General features: G+C 38.5%; 1 protein-coding gene across 1 annotated transcript in view; it reads left to right on the top strand.

Annotated features, from left to right (window-relative positions):
• The window catches only part of ARHGAP15 (Rho GTPase activating protein 15), a 638539-nt gene that overhangs the window by 372253 nt on the left and 243476 nt on the right, over positions 1-22810 (top strand). Inside the window, exon 10 of the mRNA XM_030801219.1 lies at positions 20958-21056. Within this exon, the coding sequence (XP_030657079.1) occupies positions 20958-21056 (99 nt within the window). The remainder of the gene's footprint in view (positions 1-20957; positions 21057-22810) is intronic.

Here is a 22810-nt window from a genome sequence, read left to right as displayed (position 1 = left end):
AGAATCCCCTTTTTAAAGGTTAGCATTTATTATTGATACCCTGCTGTTCTCCAGCAGGTGTTCTCGTACCGCATAGTTCCCTCCTGACTCCTAAAGCCAGCTTCACAAGCAGTGGAAGATTCTTCAGCTTAGTTCTTGTTAGCTTTTCAGGGCCTCCATAGACCTACGAACAGTATCCAAAGCCAGTGCCGGATGCTGCTTTCGCCTCTGCCATTGGTATAATTCTACAGCTCACACTAAGTACTAGACGGTGATTTCATTGTGTGGCGAGGTGGATAATTGAGGGAGAAGAAAGCAGAATTTCATTCTGACCTGGAGATTGATTATTTGAGCAAATGTATGAATGAATGCTTCTTATACAGTGAGACAAGTTGAATTTTCCACGGTGTTCAAGAAAGGAGGTCTCTCCCCTTCCTCACTTACGATATGAATGGGATTTAAGAGTTCACATGGTGTGTATGTTGAGTGTGTCTCTAAAGATAGTACATGTCAGAGCTCTCACAACTCAGATATCCTCATTAGGGACCCCATTCAGCAGATGTGTTAGACTGCTATGAGCAAAGGAAATATTAATATCCACAATTCATTTTGACATATCCTAAGATTAAGAGAGTGCTCTTTTATTTCCTTTAGCATCACTGACAGTTTGGCCTACAAATCTTTTTTCTCCAAATTCATGTCTATTACAAATCAACAACATATCATAAATTTCTAAGATTCAAAAAAAACTTGCATTATTTTATTTCAGAGGCCCAAATTTTGTCCAATATTAAAAGCGTCTCCCTTGGACTTGTTACCCCACCTGATTAGTGATAATGAAAATTAACTGGGCCTCTGTAATACTGAGTCATCAGGAAAAATAACTCCATGTTGTAAAAGTGCTATTCCTGCATTTTCTATTCTTCTCTGTGGGAGGGAGGCAAGAGGCCGTATCAGGATTTGCATAGTCATAATTGGTGGTCTGTCAGTATTAGTGAAATTGCAATAGGGAGAGGTATATCTCCCAGCTTTTCTTTGAAATTGAGTATATTCCTGTAAGTGTGTTTTATCAAAGCATTTTCTGGGGCAACAGATCTGAAAACATAAACTTTATGTAGCATTGCTCCTCCTTAGATATTTCCCTTTAATATGTCTTTTCTTTTTGAAGATAAAATAAAAGTACATAAAAGAGTTCTGGGAATAGGCAGCTATATGTCGTAAACACCATGCACTCCCCCTCACCCAGAGCTCCCAACCCCCGAAATTTGGAAACGATTTGATTGAAGTGATGACTGCCTTGATCTTGTTTGAATATTCCTTCTTCATTGTCTTCTTCTCTCAATGGGAGGCAACAACCCTGTCACAGAGACATTCCTGGGAGGGAAAGAGGTATTTCTAACAACCATATTTTCCAAACACAAAATTGAGACACATGGCCTGACAATGCCATAATATTTGAAGTAGGGACTGTGCTCAAAGATCCAGAACATATGGTGGAAAGAGTTTTCTTATAAAAGGCAGCCATTTAAGACACTTTCTAGATTCTTATTCACAAAAGGCTCATTCCCCCATCCCTTTTATTCTCATTAAAAAATATTACCCACAGATCAGAAGGCTGACCAGTTTTCCCTCAAATTTGCTTTTTTGCCAGCTTGAGAACCACGCTGTTGACTAAAAAGTTAAATGCACAGCCATCAAGGAAGAAATGCAAACCAGACTGCCAAACATATTATGAATATATTGCTCTTCTTAAAAATGCTAGTTGGTTTTTCATACTGGAGTATTGACTAACTGTCTGTGTTTGATGTATGGTTTACCAGCCTGATGTCGACTTATGGTTAGAGCTTAACTTGTTAGTTCTGCTTTTGCAGCCAATTCAGAATAACTACAGATGCCTCGAGATATTAAAATTGACTGCTCAAATGGACTCAGTGTGGGAGTTTCATTGGTTTTAAATTGATAACAGCTGAAAGAGTGAATGATTAAAGTGTACATGGGCATAGGACACAGCTCTTTCATAGAAACACTTGTGAACAGACTTCAGTAGTGTGGGAATTTTGTCTTTCTTTTTCTATTGTAGTTATTTCTAAGCAACCACGAGTTAAATTTTAAAAGTGCTCAGGAATATTCAGGAGCCTAGAGGCGAAATAATTCCTGAGAAACTGAGATAAATTTTGATGAAGTGGGTTTCTATTCTACAGGGAACATTTAAAGTTAAGTAGCATTCCATAAGGTGGTAATTGTGTCTATTTCCCAGACATTTAAGTAAGCTCTGTAGGAAGTATAAACTGTCATAATAGAAGGGTTAGAGCGTTGCGTACATCTCTCTCTTCAACTCATAAAAACCAAAGCTCCAAAGTGCCTTATCACAGATAAGTCAAACAAAGCCTCTCCTTTGCTTTCTTATTCTCCTAGGAACAATTATTATTATTTTCATTATTTAAAAAGATGTTCTGAATACTTTGTTGTCACATGGAGAAAAAGAATACAAAAGAGAAATAAAAAAAACTTTTCTCCCCCTCCTTAAATCAGCAATACTTATATAAAACAGGCTTTATGAAAACTTTCTTTCACCATTTAATAGTAGCTTAAGGAAAAAGCACAGTAAAGAGAATAATTAAGGGAAATGTAAAGAAATTTATAAAAAAGAAAAATATCTGTTTATAATACAGCCCTTTTTCAACTTAATATCTTTCTAAGAGTTAGGTGTCCTTATTATACAATATTGTGACCTAGCCCCTTTCTGTTTTCAAACGTCTCTTAGTATTTTACCTTTGATATTCCATCAGGAAATATTAGAAGAACTTTATATAGCTAACTGATTAAAAGCATCAATCTACAGTAACGCATTAAGGCAGGATTTGTTGACAAAATATAAGGCCATATAGTACGTACTCATTTCACATATTCATTTTTAAAAAATTGAATCATTGTGCCTAGTTAGTATGTCCCCACATATGTAGCAAATATTCACCTTATGTTAATTACAATTTGTGGAATAAGAGATTTAGATATATTTGACAGTAACATTAGTGAATAGTGATATGTATGTTCAGATGTAAGAAAATCAAATTATGAAGTATGCTCTGACTTTAAAACAAAATAAGCCACAAATATCCTGGTCAATGTTTACAAGAAAATGCGTTATATATTTACTGCTCAAATTTTGCCCAAAATTATAATGTATATACCTGGACCACATCTTAAAATTGCCTGGCTCAAGTTGCCTTCATGAAGCATACAGCAGTGGAATCATGCTTTTGTTGTGATAGACAGCTTATGCAGATAGCCATCTAAGAAACTGCTACAAAGGTTGACATTTTCACAAGATATAATTCCTTTAGATATGTAGAGCAAAAGAGAGAAATTTCATTCTCTTTCAACAGTTGTTCAGCTCCAATATTGTAATGATTTTTTAAAATCTATCCATATTAGACAGGAGGGGGACTTTAGAAGAGACGTCATCCAAATAAAACATATGTGAGGGTCATTAACTTGAATATCACACTCCTAACATGTCCCTTCGAACTTGGAACTCAGATTCATAGGAGGAAAGAAAAGATGGAGCTGGAAGAGGCCTGGCCTCAGTTAATCTCACAGTGAAGGAATCTTTCACATAACAAGAGGCTGAGAAATAAGCTGATGGTATAAAAATGATATCTTGAGGATATCTTAATATGGTGAGATTCCAAATATTCTAAATTTCAGAAAAGCCATTGCTCCCTTGGACTCCCTCATAATACGTACTGCCTCATACATTCATTCATTCCCTGGACAGTGAAATACGATGTTTACGTCTTTTGTGACTTCACATTTTAAATGCATTGAGGTCTTTACAATGTTACAATGAGCATGTTACAATGTGTGCATCTTAAAAAAGTAATTAGCATAGGAGACCATTTGATATTACATAAAGAATTTGACAGGACCTCACTCAGTGCCTTTTAAGAAATACTATCAAAAGAGGAAGTGAGAGCCTGTTTTAGTTATAAATCTGTTCACATAATTACCAGTTGAAGAAGATATCATAAACATTTTAGAAAGAAAAGCGAGGTTAGACCCTCACTTCATTAAAAACAGAATTCCAAATGATGTCAGATACCTCCAGTTCTCTAGCGTCCATTTCCTGTATTCATGTACACACTGGCATGCATGCCTCTTTAGTCAGAAAGATCATGTATTTGTAGTACGAGTGAATAATCTTGAAGAAAAATAATATTGGTTAGAAATATACTACTAAACACATGGAGAGAGACAACCAGATCTGCATGTGAGGTTAAGTTCAACTTGAGATGCCACAGTGATATGGAGAAAGTATTCCGAAGGTGGCTTTGCAGTATAGGAATATAAATATTCCAAATGGGACTACACGGTGTAGCCGCTGACTGGACTTTTCCACAGGACAGGTCTCTGCCTAGGTGTCTCTACTACAGCATGAAGAACAGGGTGGGAAGCAGAAGCTTTTGCCAGGGAGCCGTGGCCTCAAAGGTATTGACCGGGCAGGAGTTGAATAGTGGGTAAAGTTGGCGCTGCAGCCTTACTTCATCCAGGACAGAAGGTAGAGGGTAAATAGTCCATTGGAGAATGTTTGGATTCTTTCTGGCCTCCCAGATGCAACTCTCTGAGAAGCTGCCATGAACGTGTATGTTGAGCTTCAGTTTCATTTGCTGACCAGGACCATGGACATCGATCAGAGATCTGCTAGAGAGAGTCTGCGCTAACCAACTTGGCATACCATCTGCATTCTAGGAGTGGTCTAGGAAGACTCTGCTAGGGAGGGGTTAGCCTTTTGGCTCAGCCTTTTGCCCCCATTATGACCAGCCTAGAATCCTAGACACAAAGAACATCTAAGAAAATATGTAGTTCGTTCTTGGGAGAAAGAGATACTACAGCACAATGACTGTATTAGTTTTATGTAATGTTTGAGTATGTAAAGCACACTTGACATAATTAAATACATGAAGAAAATCTCTTCCTTTTTGTGCTTGGGTGTGTATAATGGGAAGTCATAGGTTTTAGTGAAAGGGGCAACCAAGACCCTTCCTGTGCTATTTAAAGAGCTGTAAGTATTTTACTTATTCAGGAAAACAGAGTATTGCAGAACCATAAAGATTACCAAATTTTGAAGTAGATTTGGCTCTGCTACTTACTTGTTTTGTGAATTTGGGCAAGATGATGGAATGTTCTTTCTTTACACTCTCCAGCTAATACTTCTCAGGACTGGTAATGTTTTATAAAAAGCAAGTAGCGTAGCAAACAATAGCTATTGATGGTTATACTCTACTCCCAGTTCTACTTAGTATTGCATACCAGTCCTTCACCTGACTGCAGAGAACACATTCTGAAAATTGCAAAACAGATAATATATGATGGGATTTTTCTGTGACGTTGCATTAAAATACAGTTAGCATTTGGAACACTCTGTGTGCCTAGACTGTGATTATAACTTTTTCAGGCATTATCCAATGATGAGGGTGAAGGGCTATGCTTGCGTTTCTTTATGCTACAGGTGTGATTGTTATTCCTATTGCCTACTGACATGTATTTTCTGAGCAACTGTGTTCTTAGAGGATACAAAGCTACATAAAGCAAGGTCCCCAGGAAGTGAGTAAGGAGGATAAATGCACAAAAACTACGGTGTAATATATTAGATGTCAAATGCTTTAAGGCGTATTTAGGTCACAAATTTGGGGAAATTACACATGGAAAAGTGTGGGAAAGATTAATGCTTTTATGATTTTATGGTCTTTAAACTGAGCCTTGAATTAGAGACTTGGACTTGTGTAAAAATGGGTGAGACATTTGAGGTACACAATCATAGGAAAGCCTGGGAACAGCCTTAGATGAAATGTAAAGAGTTTGATGAGAAGAAGTGTCTGTGGCAAGTGTTTTGCACAATCCCAGGCTTAGGAGTTTGTGTTCTACTTTATAGGCAATTTTGTTACTCATTTAATGTTTGTTATTTGTTTTTATTTATTTTGAAAACATGTATTGAGGACCTAGCATGTGGCAAGCCATAGGCTGGGCACTGGGCCTACAGAGATGTGTAAGTTGTGATTCCGTCCTTCAAAATTAGACATTCCAGCTTGCTTGGAAGGAAATATTCTGTCTCAAGAAAATCACCTCCATACCCCCAAAACTTGGCTCCACTAGAAGGCTATATTATGAAATTGGTACTTGTTACCTATTTTGAGTTCATTCCTGCATAATCGCAATGGCCAAGGCCCCTGCAGCTGTGGGTATGAACGGAGTAACACTGACCTTACGGCACAAATGTCCCAAGTCATGGCTCCCTCCTGTGTAATCACAACACAGCCTTTCTCTGCCTCCTCAGCTACTCAAGGGAGTCCCTGAAGTGTGTTGCACAATTTGATGAATACTATCTTTTGCCCCATCGTGTTCTCCTCTCTCATTTCTTTCTCTTTTATATCCTTACTACCCGCAAGCTGCCTGAAGGAGGCACCTCACCTTGGCTGTGCAGCCAGCACCTTCTGACAGTTACCTGCTTCCCTGCCTAGGGACTGGCCAGGGCTCCTAAGCCTGCAAAACCTTCCGTGTGCCAGAATGTGCTCCATCCATCTGGATCCCACTGAATTTCTAGTCCACTTTGTCTCCAAGGAAACAAAAAGGCTGCTCTTCTCCCCACCCTGCCTGCATGGTGCACCTGATTTTTTTTAGGGCCTGAAGCAACAACTCTTACTCATTGAGTCTCACAAGGTGAGAAAGTAGCTTCTTTCCATTGTGTCTGAGGCTCTTTCCTCAACAGAAATTAGACCTAGTCCCTGGGACTTAGCCAGAGTACATGTGCCATTTGCCATATCTCAGGAGTTCACAATTTCTCCTGACTGTGTTTTACCAACTAATATCAACTCTTGCAAGTAAGCATCCACGGTGGTGAACATCATTCTGCCAATTCAGTAGGCAGATCCAACTGAGATACTCCATTCCTTCTCTATGTCCCCTCCCTCCATAAGAGGTCCCAGTAGCTGGAAACATAACTGTCAAGCATGCAACAAACCTGGAAAATGAGCAGTATACAAAGCAGCACCTCACAGCATGATACCTATTCATTCAGTTTGGTGGGCAACATTGGGACAGGATAAGGTGTTTTAGAAATGTTGTTGTATTGTCACTTTCTGCAGTAGAAACTGAAAAATGAGAAACACACACTGTGTTTGACTGGAAGCCCAAATGAGACAAAATGTTTTCAGAAATGTGTGCATCATGGCCTGCTAATTTGGGCTCATAACTACTTCTCTCCAATTACATTCCTGGAAATGTTTTTCAATTTCTTTGCGTGGAATAACTAGCGGACCACAGTGCTCAGCGGATCACAGCCCATGGGGAATGGGCATTCCCGAGCAGAGGTTACATCACACCTCCATGGAATTAGCCAGCCCTTCCGCAGAACCACATGATTCCCTGCCTCTTCATATGGTTTATTAAAAAATCCTTTACCTGCCTCAAAGCACTTTTCATCAAAGCCACTTTTAAGCTGAAGCTGAGGACTAAAGAATGCCTTTAACAGAATCCTGAAATAGCTTTTAACCCGAGGCTGAGAGAGAAAGTGCTTTTAACCTAAAGTGCTTTCCTCTTAGGTGCTTCAGTGCATACCTAGCACTCAGCACTAGTGGCTTTGAGAACACCCTTAAGACCCAAATGAAAGAGACTCCATTATCGATATTCAAACCTGTTATATTAATATATTAAAGTAATATTTGAAATCATTAAGCAGTTTTACTCCAACTAAATTTGAGTCTTTTCTTATTGAACTATGCATTCATGCAAATAAATTGAAGTCGTACCACCTGGGATTCTAACAAATCTATGCTGATATTAGGAAAAGTATAGTCTTCTTTCCTAGGTTTTGCTTTAATCTAGAGTGAGTCAAAATTTCTATACTTTCCCCACCCAAAAGAATCTTTCAACTCTTCTCAATCACTGAATGACACTTTCAGCTTTATTCCATATAAGTTGTGCTTTAAAGATAAATCATTTAGTATTTTTAATTACCTGAATAAATTCTGTGTACCAAATTTTCTCCTCAGACTTGTCACTCAAATGCAATTAATAATTTCACAGTAGTTTTAATCCCCCTATAAAGTTCCTACTTAGTAAAGTAAGTGACAACCTAATTGATAAGTTTTAACTTCCGATTAATTATAGTAAGTTATATAATTGAGCATGTGAATTTCATGGACAGTTTTCTATTCAAAGTCTGTAAAGAGCATACAAATATGGGAGAAGGTAGCAGAACTTAACCTTTGAATTGTATTACCCTTTCCTTCCTTTGCTGGCCCTCTCCGTAATTCTAATAAGATGATGACAGGCAAATGAAAAGCAGAAAATATCAATCCACAATGTACGTCAACAGTCAGCTGAACAAAATTTGGTCATGTTAATTATTCGAAATATATGAAAGCAAACGGAATGAAAATATATTTCCCTCATACTCAAGTGCTCATATTACAATCTTTAGATAGGAATCAGTTTCTTGGACTACAACCCAGAGAAAAAATATTAGACTAATCTGTCCTACTGTGGTTTGTTAGAAAAAAATATTGAAATATTAGGGTATATTTCCTTAAAAAATAAAAACATTATAAGCTGTTTTAATATCAAAAGAAATAATTTTCTTTTGTAAATTTTTTTCTTATTTATCTTTTAATCTATTCATACATTTATGCACTCATCAGGCAACCAGAAGGCATGTAATATAATAAATGCAATAAATATAAATACAAGTAGAAGAAACTGCATTCATCTTTTCCTACCATGTAAAGTTTTGTTCACCTTGAATATCATTTTGTAGCTTCCTCTACTTAGTAAACTTGTAATCATGTTTACTCTTCCAACTCATAGTTACCAGTGCCACAAAGCTATCCCTTTCTTCATCATTCTCAATTAGTCCTACCTTCTCTTTATCCGAAAGCTGTAATTTCATTATTTTAATATCTTCCAACTGGGCTGTGAGCTGTATCTAGTAGACCAGATACTATTTTACTGAACTCCGTACTTCCAGGAGTTAGAAAGAAATAAGGAAATGAAGCTGGACATGAAATCTTGCAGTGGTTTTAGAGTTATTATTTACAGCTTCTTATTCCTTCCTATTGAAACTCTCATGTCAGTGAGTGCCCCTTTGGTGGACCCTGCTCTTCTCCCCATCTTCAGAATGTTGGGTTACCCCTATGTTAAGGCTTTGGACTTCTTTTCTCTTTTCATTCTTATTCTCAGACTATTGGACATTAAACATTCAGAGTTGAAATATACCATTCATGCAGCTTCAAATTCCATCTAGAGCTTGATGCTTTCCAAACTTAAAACATCAGTCTCAAACTTCAGACTTGCATATTCAAATACTGATTTCATGTCTTTTGGGGTGCCTTGTAGACATCTCAGATTTATCTAGAGTAATCCTTGATTCTTCAGATCCCATGTGTCCTCTATCTCAGGAAATATTACTGCCATGTGCCACCTGGGATCACCCCTGCTTTCTACTCTGTCTCTTCCTTCATCAGTAGATCCCACCTTTAAAATATATTCTAAATTCAACCACTTTTGATTATTTTCATTGGAATTATTCTTATCCAAGCACTGTCATCTCTTCCTATATTTCACTACCCCCCTGACTAGCCTTCCTACTTCTCATCTTAACCCCCTTAAATCTAGGCTTCACACAGCAATTAGAAGGATCATTTATAAATGTAAATCATATCATGTCACCCCCCCTCCTCCATAATCTCCAATTACTTAGAAGAAACTCATTCTTAATATCTAATGTATGTCCTTCCTGTGACCTATAGGGTCCTACCTGCTTTGACCCTGAGGCTACTTTTTGTGTTCTGTCCCCAGCCATACTTCCTCTTGTTCATGCCACTCCGGCCACCCAGGCCTTCCTGCTCCTCCTCTAAGGAACCTGGCTTACACCAGCAGCTTTATACACTTGCTGCTCCCCTTGTATTTACATGGCTCAGTCGGTCACTTCATTTGGTCTCTGCTCAGATGCCATTGCCTGAGATGCCTTCCCTGGCAACACCAATAGCTCTCTGTCTCTCTACCTTGCTTCATTTTTTCATAGCACTTATCACCATCTGACATTATATTATATGTTAATATGTGTTCATGTTTATTTTCCCCATTTACATATAGACTCTGTGAAGACAGAGAGTGTTCTTTTCACTACTCCATCCCCAGTAGGCATTGAAAAATACTCACAGATGGTTAGATTCAATGGATAAATCCAAAAATGCATAAAGGATTTACTTGGTCAGACCATTCTCTATGCCATTGTGATTCTGTTTGCTGACATACGTGTGTGTGTGTGTGTGTGTGTGTGTGTGTGTGTGATGCTGCTTTAGATGAGCAGAGGGTGAGAGAGTTAGGTACAAAGTATTGACAAAGTTCTTGCCTTGAGTAGATAAATATAGAAGAACTTCATGCACATTGTCCCATTTGGTTAATAACTCTTTAAGATGCAAATTTCTTCCTGGCTGGTGTAATCACCAAAATGCCTATTGCACTAGTCAGACCAAAATTGGGTTGACATCTATTTCCAGGTGAGTTTAGGAGCTGAAAACGAGGGGCCAAAGGGTACTTCACAGAAGTACTGTTTAGGGTTGAGAGTGAAACTATGAAAACCGAAGACTGCTAGAAGCCTGAAAAAGGAATAAAGAGAAAAAATAGAAAGGGCTGGGAAGAACTTTACTCTTCTGTCAGTCCCATCCCTGAAACTTATCTTTGGGCTGCCTTGGTCAAAGGGTGCTACCCCTGCAGCTAAATGTCCAGCTTCATTTGAAAGCTGCAGCAACTCAGCTATCCTTGTTCAGGGAGATCCTCTTCCCCCCAGGCTAGTCTCTCCGTAGCAGATATTGTCATTATCACTAGAGACTTTAGAATCTGTTAGGTTTGATGAGATGCAAAAATATGAATAAACATGTGGGGGAAAACTATTCACAGAAGTGCATATATTTGGTAACTCCTATTTATTTAGATTCCAAACTACTCAGAAGTTAAAGTAATTAAGCTTTTTCTTGTACTTGCCTCTTATGAAAAAAAAAATAAGTAAACAAGGCAATGAGAGAGGTTTACTTCCAGTGCATGTCGTAGATTCAGCAGAGAATCGGCCTGATTATTGACGTCTATGTAACAAAGCAGCAACCGATATTTCTAATCAAAGCCGCAAAGCATCATAAGTTGACGCAGTACCTCCTGAAGCACTTACAATCTATTCCGTATTGTTTTAGCATTAGGTATATTTTTCTGTGTCTTGATTCAAAAACATAGTCCATTCCATAAACTATAGCACTAACAGAAGTCACCCATTTCTCCAAACATTCTCAGTAAAGTTTTGGGAAAGTTACGTGACATGGGGCTCATGTTGTGAGTACTTTAAAGGAAAAGAAAAGATGGTGGGAACAGAACTGGAGAAAATATAAAAGATGACAGTAGAGGCTGGGCATGGTGGCTCACGCCTATAATTCCAGCACTTTGGGAGGCCGAGGCAGGTGGATCACGAGCTCGGGAGCTGGAGACCATCCTGGCCGATGTGGTGAAATCCCGTCTCAACTAAAAATACAAAAATTAGCTGGGTGTGCTAGCGCATGCGTGTAATCCCAGCTACTCAGGACGCTGAGGCAGGAGAATCGCTTGAACCAGGGAGTCGGAGGTTGTGGTGAGCCGAGATTGCACCACTGCACTCCAGCCTAGCAGCAGAGTAAGACTCCATCTTAAAAAAAAAAAAAAAAAAAAAAATAGAAACAGCATGCTTTGATAAGCAATCTAAAAGTTTTGGGCTGAAAACCAATTCTCAAAAGGAAAAACAAATGTAATTTATAGTTTAAAATCAAAAGATGGAATTATTAAATTGCTGAAATCACCCGTGTTTTGAATACGATTTTGTCTTCCAATATCCACTGCCTCTCCATTATAGCAACTTACTAGGAAATAATCTGCCCATATGTGTGGCATTTCTGTGGGAGAAAAATTCTAAGTGAATGCTACCTACTATGGAAACTACGAGGGCTGTATTTTCTCTCCCCACCCATTATTTTTCTCTCCCCACCCATTTCTCTCCCCACCCATTATTTTTATAACATAATCCTGATCAACAATCAAAAGCATCATCTAGATGAACTTCCAATCTAGAGTGATTGATGATTGGAAGTTATTATGACAATGCTGATGCTGGTGGTGGCCATGAAATGAGCACTCTGACCCAGCTACCAGAGTCAGAAGAGTCGCTTTTTTTCCTTCTTCCAATTTCATGGCTCCGCTAAGCATCTTCATTTCTGAATATCTCCAAGGCTGGTCCCCTAGCCTCTCATAAATTCATTGAATTCCTTCCTACTTCCACCCCTCAACATCATTCAAATAAACTTTCCTTTGCTTAATATAGCCACAGTGTTGTTGCATTGTTCTGTTGCTTGCAGCCAGAAACCTTAACCAATATATGTCGTTACCACGATAGTTGGATAATTGTCTGATTTGTTTTTGTGACTGAGCCATTCGGGCTGCCATTATTGTTTTCTGCTTTGCTCTGTATTCCTCATGTGTGTGTCCTTCTAGGTTCTTTGTTCTTCCTTTTTAAAGTTTACTAGAATCGCTGCAATGGCCCTCTCTCCTGAAAGCAGAGTCACATCATTTTGAAAAGCCTGTAGAGACTGTCTCCTGCGTAAATGATGATAACACCGTCACATTATTTGAACATTTAACTGCCTCTGTTGAGCAGTTATCCTCATAGTTTTGATTCATTTGGAATCTAACTGACAGAGATCCCATTACCGGGTGTTCTTTCCATAATTTGTCAAAAAACATATAGCAGTGATGAGGGAGAATGAAACTAATTTGTAATCTGGAAGACTTAACCTGGTTATGCTGATGAACTAACAAAATCGGTCAAAAGTTTGAGAGCTTAAAGATTAAAAACCACCATTCTCTAGTTAAACACTAATTCATTATGTAAACAACATGATTTATAAGGGCAGTCATGTGGCAGGTCTATTTATTTTTCTCACCAAAAGATGCTTTCAAAGAAAAATTGCAGAAAATGATTTTTTTTTTTTCCCAACCAATGTATATCCTGCCACCCCTGGTCATTAAGTGCTGAAACGATGGGATGAAGATAGAATGATCACACTGGCCAAGGTCACAGGTGTTTGCAGAAGATTCCAAAAATATTGGCACCCCTAGCAAGAGGTGTTTTCTAAATAATATGCATATTTTTATGATTGTTAGGAAGACGGGATTACCGGTGAGCACACAGATGGGAATATAGGTGGGAAGTCAGGAGCTCAGGGTTCTGGAAGTGTTCCTTTTTTGTTTGTTTGTTTGTTTGTTTGTTTTTGTAATGAAGAGGACAATGAAGAGGAGAGTAGAAATAATCCTTAATGTTGTTCCAGGACAAGAGACATGAGCATTTAGGGGACAAAGTCCATTAATGCTTGCCTGGAAAACAGAATGCCTTCTCTGTCCCTCCCTTTTTTAATACTATTTTAAGATAGAAGTTTCCATGGCTCAAATAGATTTCTATCATTGAATTATCCTCCTTGGTGTATGAAACTCTAGGTGTATTAGATTTACAAATGGAGAGCAATCCTACAGCAGCACATCTCTGATTTCCTTTCTTTGGACAGCACTATTTACTTTGCAAAGCCACGTGATGTGCATTATCATCTCTTGATCTCAATTATTTAATTCATTGTCAAAGGCTAATGTTGTAGTCAACATTCTTTCCACTGTAAATGATAGAAACTTGTCTAAACTGTAAAAGTCAGAATGGAATTTACTGAGTTACTTAATCGAAGAGTCCAAGGGACAGGGATAGCTTCAGGCATGACTGGATCTAGGAGTTCAAAATGCTATCAAATATATTTGTCTTCCATCACTCAGCTCTGTTTTCCACTCTTCCAGAGGTGGCAGCATAGCATCTAGAAGATCAGACTCATATCTTCATAGTTTAACATCTCTCATAAAAAGAGGGTTCCTCTTCCCCAGTAACATCAGAAAAAGTCTCAGGATTTACTTGACAGGATCCAGTTGGGCCACATGTTCATGCCTGAACCAATTATTGTGGCCAAGATGATAAAATGCATATTCGTCACTGGAGATGGAGGGGATGGAGTCATCACTACCCAAAACAAATGGTAGCAAAATGAGAAAGGACCATCCCCAAGAGAATCTCAGGGTGTTCTTGCAGAGAATAGGAGGATAGACACAGGATCAGCAAGATCAATTGATATCTACAATACTCTTCCTAGCCAGTGTCATCTGTAAGCAGTGGATCCCATTGAGCTATTTTGCCAAACCTGGTCCTATTGTGACAGTAATCCCTTTCTTGAAATGTTTGGCCAATGCTACATCCATATTTTTGCCAAGTGTATTTGCTTGCAATAAACAGAAATTTACTCAAGAGTTCTATTGAAATGGGTGGGAGGTATCATGGAGCTCATGACATGGGTATGGCAAGTGCCACGGCAAGGATACAGAGTGCCTGGGGTAGGCACTGGAAAGTCAGGAGCTGAGCTGGATCTGTTCCATTTGCCTCTCCCTGCAAACTAGTTCCTGTGTCTGCTCATCTGCGGCACATAAGCATCTTCCCAAATTGGCTGTCCCAGCCCCCGGGTTTTAAGTGTAGTCAGCCTAGAGTTCTCATCCCTAGAAACAACCACCTCATCTCTCAGTATCCAAATTCTAAGTTTTGTAGAAGCAGCATTGCTTTGTTCAAGCTTGGGGCACATGGTGACCTTTGATGTAACCAAGTTCACCTGAGATACTGTGTTCTTGTACTCCGGAGCCCCACCTTCTTGGGTGAGTACAGCAAGTTGCAAGAGAGGCTATAAGTGAGAATAACAGTTTTGGCTTTGCTGGTAACTGGGGAAAGCAAACATCTGCCCTCTATCTAGTGAAATTCCAGATGTCTAGGCTCTTTATTCACTAAGACACCAATGGCAGTTTTTCCCTTGTGAGGGACTGGATGCACTTGCCTGGACCACCCAGTAAGTGGCAGTAATGTACCTCCCCCACTTCCAACATCATAACCACTAAAAATAATCAGCAGTGTACTTCACCCAGCTCCCTGGCAATAAAAAATACTCTGTAGTTGAAATTCTCTCCTATCCATCCCAACTCAAAATCCTCCTCCAGGTCTTATCTCCCCTTATAACTAATTAGTCCCCATATGCTAGCCTTTTCACCTCTAAAGTTCCTAAAAGACGACTTTATTTGCTGTCTCTACTTCTTCACCTTCTCTTCAAGTCTTAACTACAACTATCTGCTTTTCAGTTTCACTCTTCTACTGAAACCATTTTTCTTACGGTCGCTCATATCCTCAAATTGCCAAAATCCAGCGAACACTTTTCATCTTGATCTCTCATAACCATTCTGCTGCATTTGAAATTCCATTTCCACTCTCAAGACCCTCAAGTAACTGTAACCTGTCTTCTCCACTCAAGCAAGGAGATTGGAAGTCACTTTTACCTGGTGGATCAGCTCACCTCCTGCACCCACTTGCCAAACGCCACTGAATCACCCCTTCTTGCCATGTCAGGTTTATTGTCTTAGTTCAGGTCCCCATCCTCCCTCCCCCAAGAGCCTAATGCTCTGTGACCTTTCACAAATAACTCAATATCTGCGGGCCTTAGTTCCCTCTTCTGTAAAATGAAGATGATGATAGTATCTAAGCTCAAAGGGTTGCGGATGCATGTGAGAATTAAGTGTTATAATATATAAAGTACTTTGATCCCTGCTTGGCTTAGTGTACTGTACAATAAACCCTCACTATTATTTTTACATGTATCTGCAATAGCATTCGTCACATTATGTTGTAGCTGCTTGTGACAGTTATTCTGTCCCCCTAAACTGTAGGAGATGGTGCATCATTACATTTTCAGGCTGGCACAGTGTCTGGCTTATAACCTGCATGAAATAGTTACTGAATGAATAAAGCAATCTTTGCATTATTTACAATACAGAGCACATGGTAGGTGTTCACCAAATAGTCACTGAATGGAATTGGATAGAATTGGATTAATCTGGAGAGAGTGCAGAAGAGGTGCCGTAAAATTTGGTAAGGCATAAATAGTTTAAATTTTAAGGTGAAAGTAATTTTCTTTGAGACTCCTCCTGAGGATTGAAATTAAACTGAAGGCATAACTCCACATTCTTAGCAAATTTAGAACTTTTTTTTCTGTTTTGTTCACTCTCCAGTTTTAGTTTCCATGTCCTGCCAACCCTCTTTGTTTTCATTCTCACAGCATAGCTTAGATCATATTTCACCAAAAACCTGGACTCATCACCACCTATATGAGTAAGCTATTGCTACATGACAAACAAACATAAAATCTCAGTGGCATATAACATGGAGCATCTATTTCTCATGTGTCTGTGGTGCAGGCTTGACTGGGCCGCTCTGCTTTAAGCTGCAGGTCTGACTGGACTTGTCTCTTCACTAAGGGCTGGCCTCAGTTCTGTGCCATATGTATTTATTCTGGAACCCAGGCTGAAGGGGCAGCAGCTACCCAGGGAAGCTCTTCTTTGGCAATAGCAGAGAAACAAGAGGATGAATAGAAATCTGCAATGTGTCTTAAGGCCTCAGTCTGGAACTGACTCATTTCCACTCACATTACATCATTCCAAAGAAGACATTTGGCCAAGCCCAGTATCAAAGAAATGGGGGAAAATAAACACTGCACACTCTAGTGGGTGGTACGAGATGGTTCCATGGCAAAGGAGGTGAATGTATACATCTAATTCAGAGAAGACAAGAAGGATTGTGCACAGTGATTACACCTATCACACTCTTATCCTGATTCTGGTCCTTATAACATCTTTCCTAGGCAATCACATTAGTCGTTTAACTAATCTCCTTGTGCTTCATCTTCCCCACTATATTACCCCCCGCCCTCCCTTTTCTTTACAAAGTGCTACCAAGTAAACCTTCTCAAGTAGAGGATGATTATAATGCTCACTTTACTCAAAAACCACAATCACTTCCTAATGTCACATCATATGCTTTTGGCTGCAGATAATAGAATACCTAGTTAAAAATGACTTATTTCATATGAAAATAAGTCTAGATAAGGTGTTTTAGTGTTGGTTTAAAAGCTCAGAAATGTCATCAGGGTCTCAAGTTTTTGTTGCTTATTTTTAATACATTAACTGCTGTTCTTAGCACTCATTGTCTCATGGTGACAAGATTGCTGCAATAGCTCTAAGCATCATGTCATTGCAAAATGATATTCAAAGATGGATTTTCAAAAAAGAAAAAAGACTTCTTATATATCCCTTTCCTTTCTTCAGGGGAAAAAAAATCTTTTCCTGTATAGTCCTGAGTCACTTTCCTAGATATTTCATTGACCAGAGCTATCTAATCACCCAAAGCTGCAGAGCAGGTAAAAATCAATAGAGATGATTTTCAGGTTCTGTCATATGAGTGGCTTCTAAAAACAAGAAAGAAGGTGGGAGAGGAATTACTTATATGTAGAAAATCAATGGTATCTGTACGCTTTCAAATAATTTAACCTACCTGGCAAAATGTAAGATGCTTTATAACATAACCTCCATCTCTTTTATAACTTAAAAGATTTCTCTAAGAGTGAATCAAGATTTCTCTAAGAGTGAATGTATTCCTCAGCACACCCCAGTCTTCCTGTCATTCTTCCCATCATTCATGCATTTGTTTACTTTCTTTCACTTCCCAAAACGCTCTTTGTTCCCTCTTTTACTTGTCTTTCCTTATTTTTGAGGATTCAGTTATTCAGAAAAGGGAAGCACTCAAGGCTGGTCTGATGCCCCACCGCATGCTCCCACATTGCCTCTGCGTTTCCCCAGTTATAGCAGTTTTCTCATGATAAAATGTTCTTACCTGTTTACTTATATACTGCCTCTACTGGGCAAAGTTTTAGGAAATAGGGAATGAGTCTTGGTTGTTATATTACCAGAGCCTTTCCTAGCTCTAAACACAGTATAGCCACTCAAGATGTTCTTTTGCAAATAACTAAATGAATAAAAGAGTAAATTCCCTGGAATGCTCTTGTCTGTATCTTCTTATATCCACCTGTCAAAAAAAAGAAAACAATTTCTCCAAACACAAACTCTCTCTCTCCCACTCTCTGTTGTACAAACATACACACACTGCATACCACATCTACACTAAATGACACAAAAAGACCTTATACTAAAAGACATTTTTCTTAGCATTCAGTACCTTCTATGACACCTGCTATATTGTTTTTTTTGTATATACTTTGAATACTTTTATTAGCCCCCTATAATATTACAAACTTCTTGAAATTGTTTTTACAACCAAGTATGCCTACCTCATTGCTGTGAAGATAGAAGATAATATTTGTGAAATTGATTTGAGTAATAAAATCCATTAATGGGTTTTTTACTTTATAGCAATTCTTCTTCCTGACTGTAATCTCCAGACAACGTAAATCATTTGATCTGATCTACTGGGTTATTTTTTCCTAGATAATATTTTATATCATTCTTTCTTAGTGGTTACACAGTGTTTTGAACAAGTCATTGTTACTTGACCAAAGTATTCAAGGCAAATGCCCATTATTATTTCCCACTTCTCTATACTATGTCCATGTGTTTTGAGCTTCTTTCTGTTACTTGGATAAAAATGCACATTCCCATATTGGAGTATTTTTTTTTTTTTTTTTGAGACGGAGTCTCACTCTGCTGCCAGGCTGGAGTGCAGTGGCACGATCTCAGCTCACTGCAACCTCTCCCTCCCGGGTTAAAGCAATTCTCCTGCCTCAGCCTCCTGAGTAGCTGGGACTACAGGCACATGATACCATGACCAGCTAATTTTTGTATTTTTAGTAGAGACGGGGTTTCACCATGTTGGCCAAGATGGTCTAAATCTCTTGACCTCATGATCCGCCCACCTCGGCCTCCCAAAGTGCTGGGATTACAGGTGTGAGCCACCATGCCTGGCCTGGAGTGTATTATTAATAGTGTTTTAGCTTTAATTGTTCCCTCCATGTTGGGTTGTCACCAATTCAAACCATTATGTTTTCCTAAGAAATAAATGAAAATTGATTGAATTCTCTCTGCACTCCATTTTGAGTATCCCCTTATAACAATATATATCACTGAACATTGTTTTATGCTGCGTTATCTATTATTCTAACTAATTTTACATATACTTTAAAAAATGTATTGACTACCTCCACTGATGGTTAAGATGATGTCTTGCAGTCCATCATTCTACAGATGTTTATTGAACTTCTAGTATGTGCCAAACACTGTCTAGGTACTCAGGATGCAATAATAAATGGTTGAAATGTGACTCCTACTCTCCTGGCTTTTGCATTCTAAGTAAGGGAAACAACTAAGCAGAAAACATACCAGTCTCATATGTCAAGTGGAGATATGTGCTCTAAGAAAAGAAAGGCTGGGAAAGTGGCATAGAGAATGGCATGGAGTGGAGCCATTTTTTAAAAGGCTGGTAGGAAAGGCTACAATAAGAAGATACCATTTGATCAGAGACTTAAGGCAATGGAGTTCCACGAAGAAGAAAATGCAAAGTCCCTGCAGCAGAAGAGTGCTTGGCAGCCATGAGAGACAGCAATGTGGGGCTGTTACAAATTTAAAGACGGGGAGGAAAGACTCAAATAAAATCCATTAATCAGTGGAGGTCAGATTATGTAATACCTTATAAGTCACAGTAGGGACTTTGATTTCATTCTGAGTGAAATGGGAAGCCCTTGGACCCACTAAATATTTGTTTCATTATCAGTAATAAACAGATACTATCTCAACAGCAAAACCCGGAAATTGATGGTGATGAGGGTTGCACAGCATTGTGAATATACTTAATACGACTGAATGGTACATTTAAAAATGGTGGAAATGATCAATTCTATGTTATGTGTGTTTTACCACAATTATAAAAAACAAACATCTATCTGTAAATACTGCAGGCCAGAGTCTGTGCTAAGCACTGATGAAGATGTAGATGATTCAGACGCTCAGAATCTGCTTTCAGAGAGTCTGTTCCATATATTATAAATGGAAATACACAATGCAAGGTAGCGTCAATCATGTTCCAAATGAGAAGGCTAGGCTAGGATTTCACAGTGGGTATTCTCGGAAACATTAGTCTGGAGACATGCTCTCTGAAATCAAAGGATGTTGTTCAAATAAGCTTGGGAGATAATGCATCCTCTGCCCCTCATGGAGATTCACAGCACACACTGGCATATCACAGGCTCTAAAAATAAATACACGTTAAAGAAACCTGTCTAACTTTGCAGAACCTAATGATGCGAAACCATTTTGTTCGCAGGCCCTTTTTCCTGAATCATCTATTAACAGCCTGAGGATCTGGTATTCCAAAGAACCTATGTCACAGGAGACACAAAGCTGAGATAGGAAGGAGTTAGTAGAGAAAGTGTGATCTGAGCTGAGCCCTAAAGGAAAGGTGATAGTTAGATTAGAGAAGAGGAAGGGGATTCAAGGCAGGAGAAATGCTAAGTAATTCACTTCGAAGCAAGTCTCCTGGAACTTGCCTCCTCATATACTATTGAGTTGCAGAATGAATGTCCTAAATATACTGATAACATTGTAATTTTTGTAACCATTAACTGGTAAACTACTTCTAAAACACTCAGTATACCAAAGACACTAAGATAAATTATTTCGCAAAAATTTTCTTAATTCTTTGTCATTCCTTTATAGACAACAGAGTTAAGGCCCAGAGAGACTATAACTTACACAGTCATCCCTGCCTAATCGATGGCTGAGCGTCAGTTTTCTCACTCTGGGGCCAGGGTCCTGTTCCATAAAGGAGGGAGTTGTGGTCTTCATATGTCTGCCATAGACACTTTGGAAATAAAGCAAAAAAAAAAAAATCAATTCTTATGAAAGATGAAGATTTCAGCATGCAATGGATATGGAAACAGAATCAAATTAAAGAACAACGCAAGCTTAGATTTTAATGAAGCTCATCTTTGTTTCTTTTGCAGATCAAATTTTTGGCTCTCATCTGCACAAAGTGTGTGAACGTGAAAATTCCACAGTTCCGTGGTTTGTAAAGCAATGCATTGAAGCTGTTGAGAAAAGAGGTGGGTGACTGAAAGTGTAGCAGTTCCCCCCATTACTGTGCCCTCTACACAACCAATACTCAAGTTAGCAGTGCCACTTGATTTGTCTGAGAAGCCACGCAATTAAAACCTGACTTGCGTTGATCAGTTAAGAGGATCAACTTTCTTATTAACTTCAGTTTGTTTTTACAATAGGGACATTAGTAATTCTCACTAATGTTCTTTTTTTTTTAATATTTTGTCTGTCTGACATACTGTTGATTCAAGTGCAAACTTCTTGTTTTCAAGCCAGTGATAAAACATTCATAAAATATCAGCACTCACAGTGTTAGAACCCTCCTAACATTCATGCTGGTAGACGTTGTGCCAGAACAATTTTTGGTAAGCCCCCAACATTACCCAAGTTAAGCAAATAGCATTCTGAATCACAGACAGTGATATCCCACCTTCCACATGTCTCTGTTCAGTACAGAATACGCTAACGGGCTTTTCAGGAACAATGAAAAGACACACCTCAAAAGATGACCTTTGATTCCTCTATTTCAACATTCTGTTTTTCTTCTGAAATTATTTCATCTTACTGAAGGGAACAAAACAAAACCCCACTGAATCATCATTTCTACTCCACTCTATCTGTGGGGTGTTTTTCCTTCAAACTATGACTTCATTCATTCAAGGTCATTTTTCCTAGAAGATACATATAGTAGATGCAGAATCTTAAAAAATGTATTGTATAAAAATGTGAGGCTTCATCACCATCTGTTACAAGTTTACAACATATTCCAAGGATCTAGGGGGATATATATCATGTAAAAGATAGAGGTCTTTTCAGAAAAAGGATTGGTGAACCTATTCCCATTTCCAGCTCCTAGTCTCTTAAGACAGTAGAACCAAGGGGAAAAAATCTTTACCCAATAATCTGCTAGGAACAAGCCATTTTAATTCTCTCAATGTTACCTGGCTTTATTATAAAAGCATAATAAAAATGGTCTGCAATTTCTAACTCCTGGAAATTCATACTTTAATTATACTGTAAGGACAGCCTTGGGATCCTATTATTCCCCTATCAGTAGGGAATGAGAGAATAACAAGAAGGGGAAGAGTGGGTAGGGAATGTGGATAAAGAGAATGACTTTGGGGAAAGCCTATCAACACATCCGAGAGAAGAGCAGAGAGTACAGTGAGAGTAGAAAGCAGCCACTGCAGGATGAACATGAGGAGAGGTGTCTGTGAGAAATGAAGTCAATTGGAGTTTAGAGAAAAATGTGTTTTTATTGCAAGTTGCAATTTCATTTAATTTTAGAAGTACATTTTTAGACATAAATATTCTTTAGTAAGTACTTAAAGACAAAATGGATCACTGAGAATATTATAATGTTATTATTTCCAATAACTAAATTGTCATCATTTTCAGGAAATCTTCATCCACTTACAAATACTCAGCGCCGACAGTGTGAGCACTGTTATATTAGACCAAAAATCCAAACAGGGCGTTGGGGAAGCACATAGTAAGATGTGTGCATGTGTAAAGAAGCGCTCCATTCCTCTCGATTTATGTCTCTACCCTAGGCAAAACGAAAAACTCTGCTAGATGCCACTTTGCGGTGTGCAGATATTATAATATTGTAGAGTAGAAAATGTCTATAAATAGAAACCATGTCTTTTGTTCATGGCATTTTGTTGGTGATTTTTAATAAAAGAAGACAATGTTTTTGCTGACTGGAGCAATCACATCTAGCATTATATTTCATTGTCCCTGTGTTTACTCTTAAAAT

Source organism: Nomascus leucogenys, chromosome 20 (genome assembly GCF_006542625.1).
Source record: "Nomascus leucogenys isolate Asia chromosome 20, Asia_NLE_v1, whole genome shotgun sequence".
In the NCBI taxonomy this organism is placed as follows: domain Eukaryota; kingdom Metazoa; phylum Chordata; class Mammalia; order Primates; family Hylobatidae; genus Nomascus; species Nomascus leucogenys.
The sequence above is the reverse complement of the archived record's forward strand: the minus strand, read 5'-3'. Positions and strand labels throughout refer to the sequence as shown.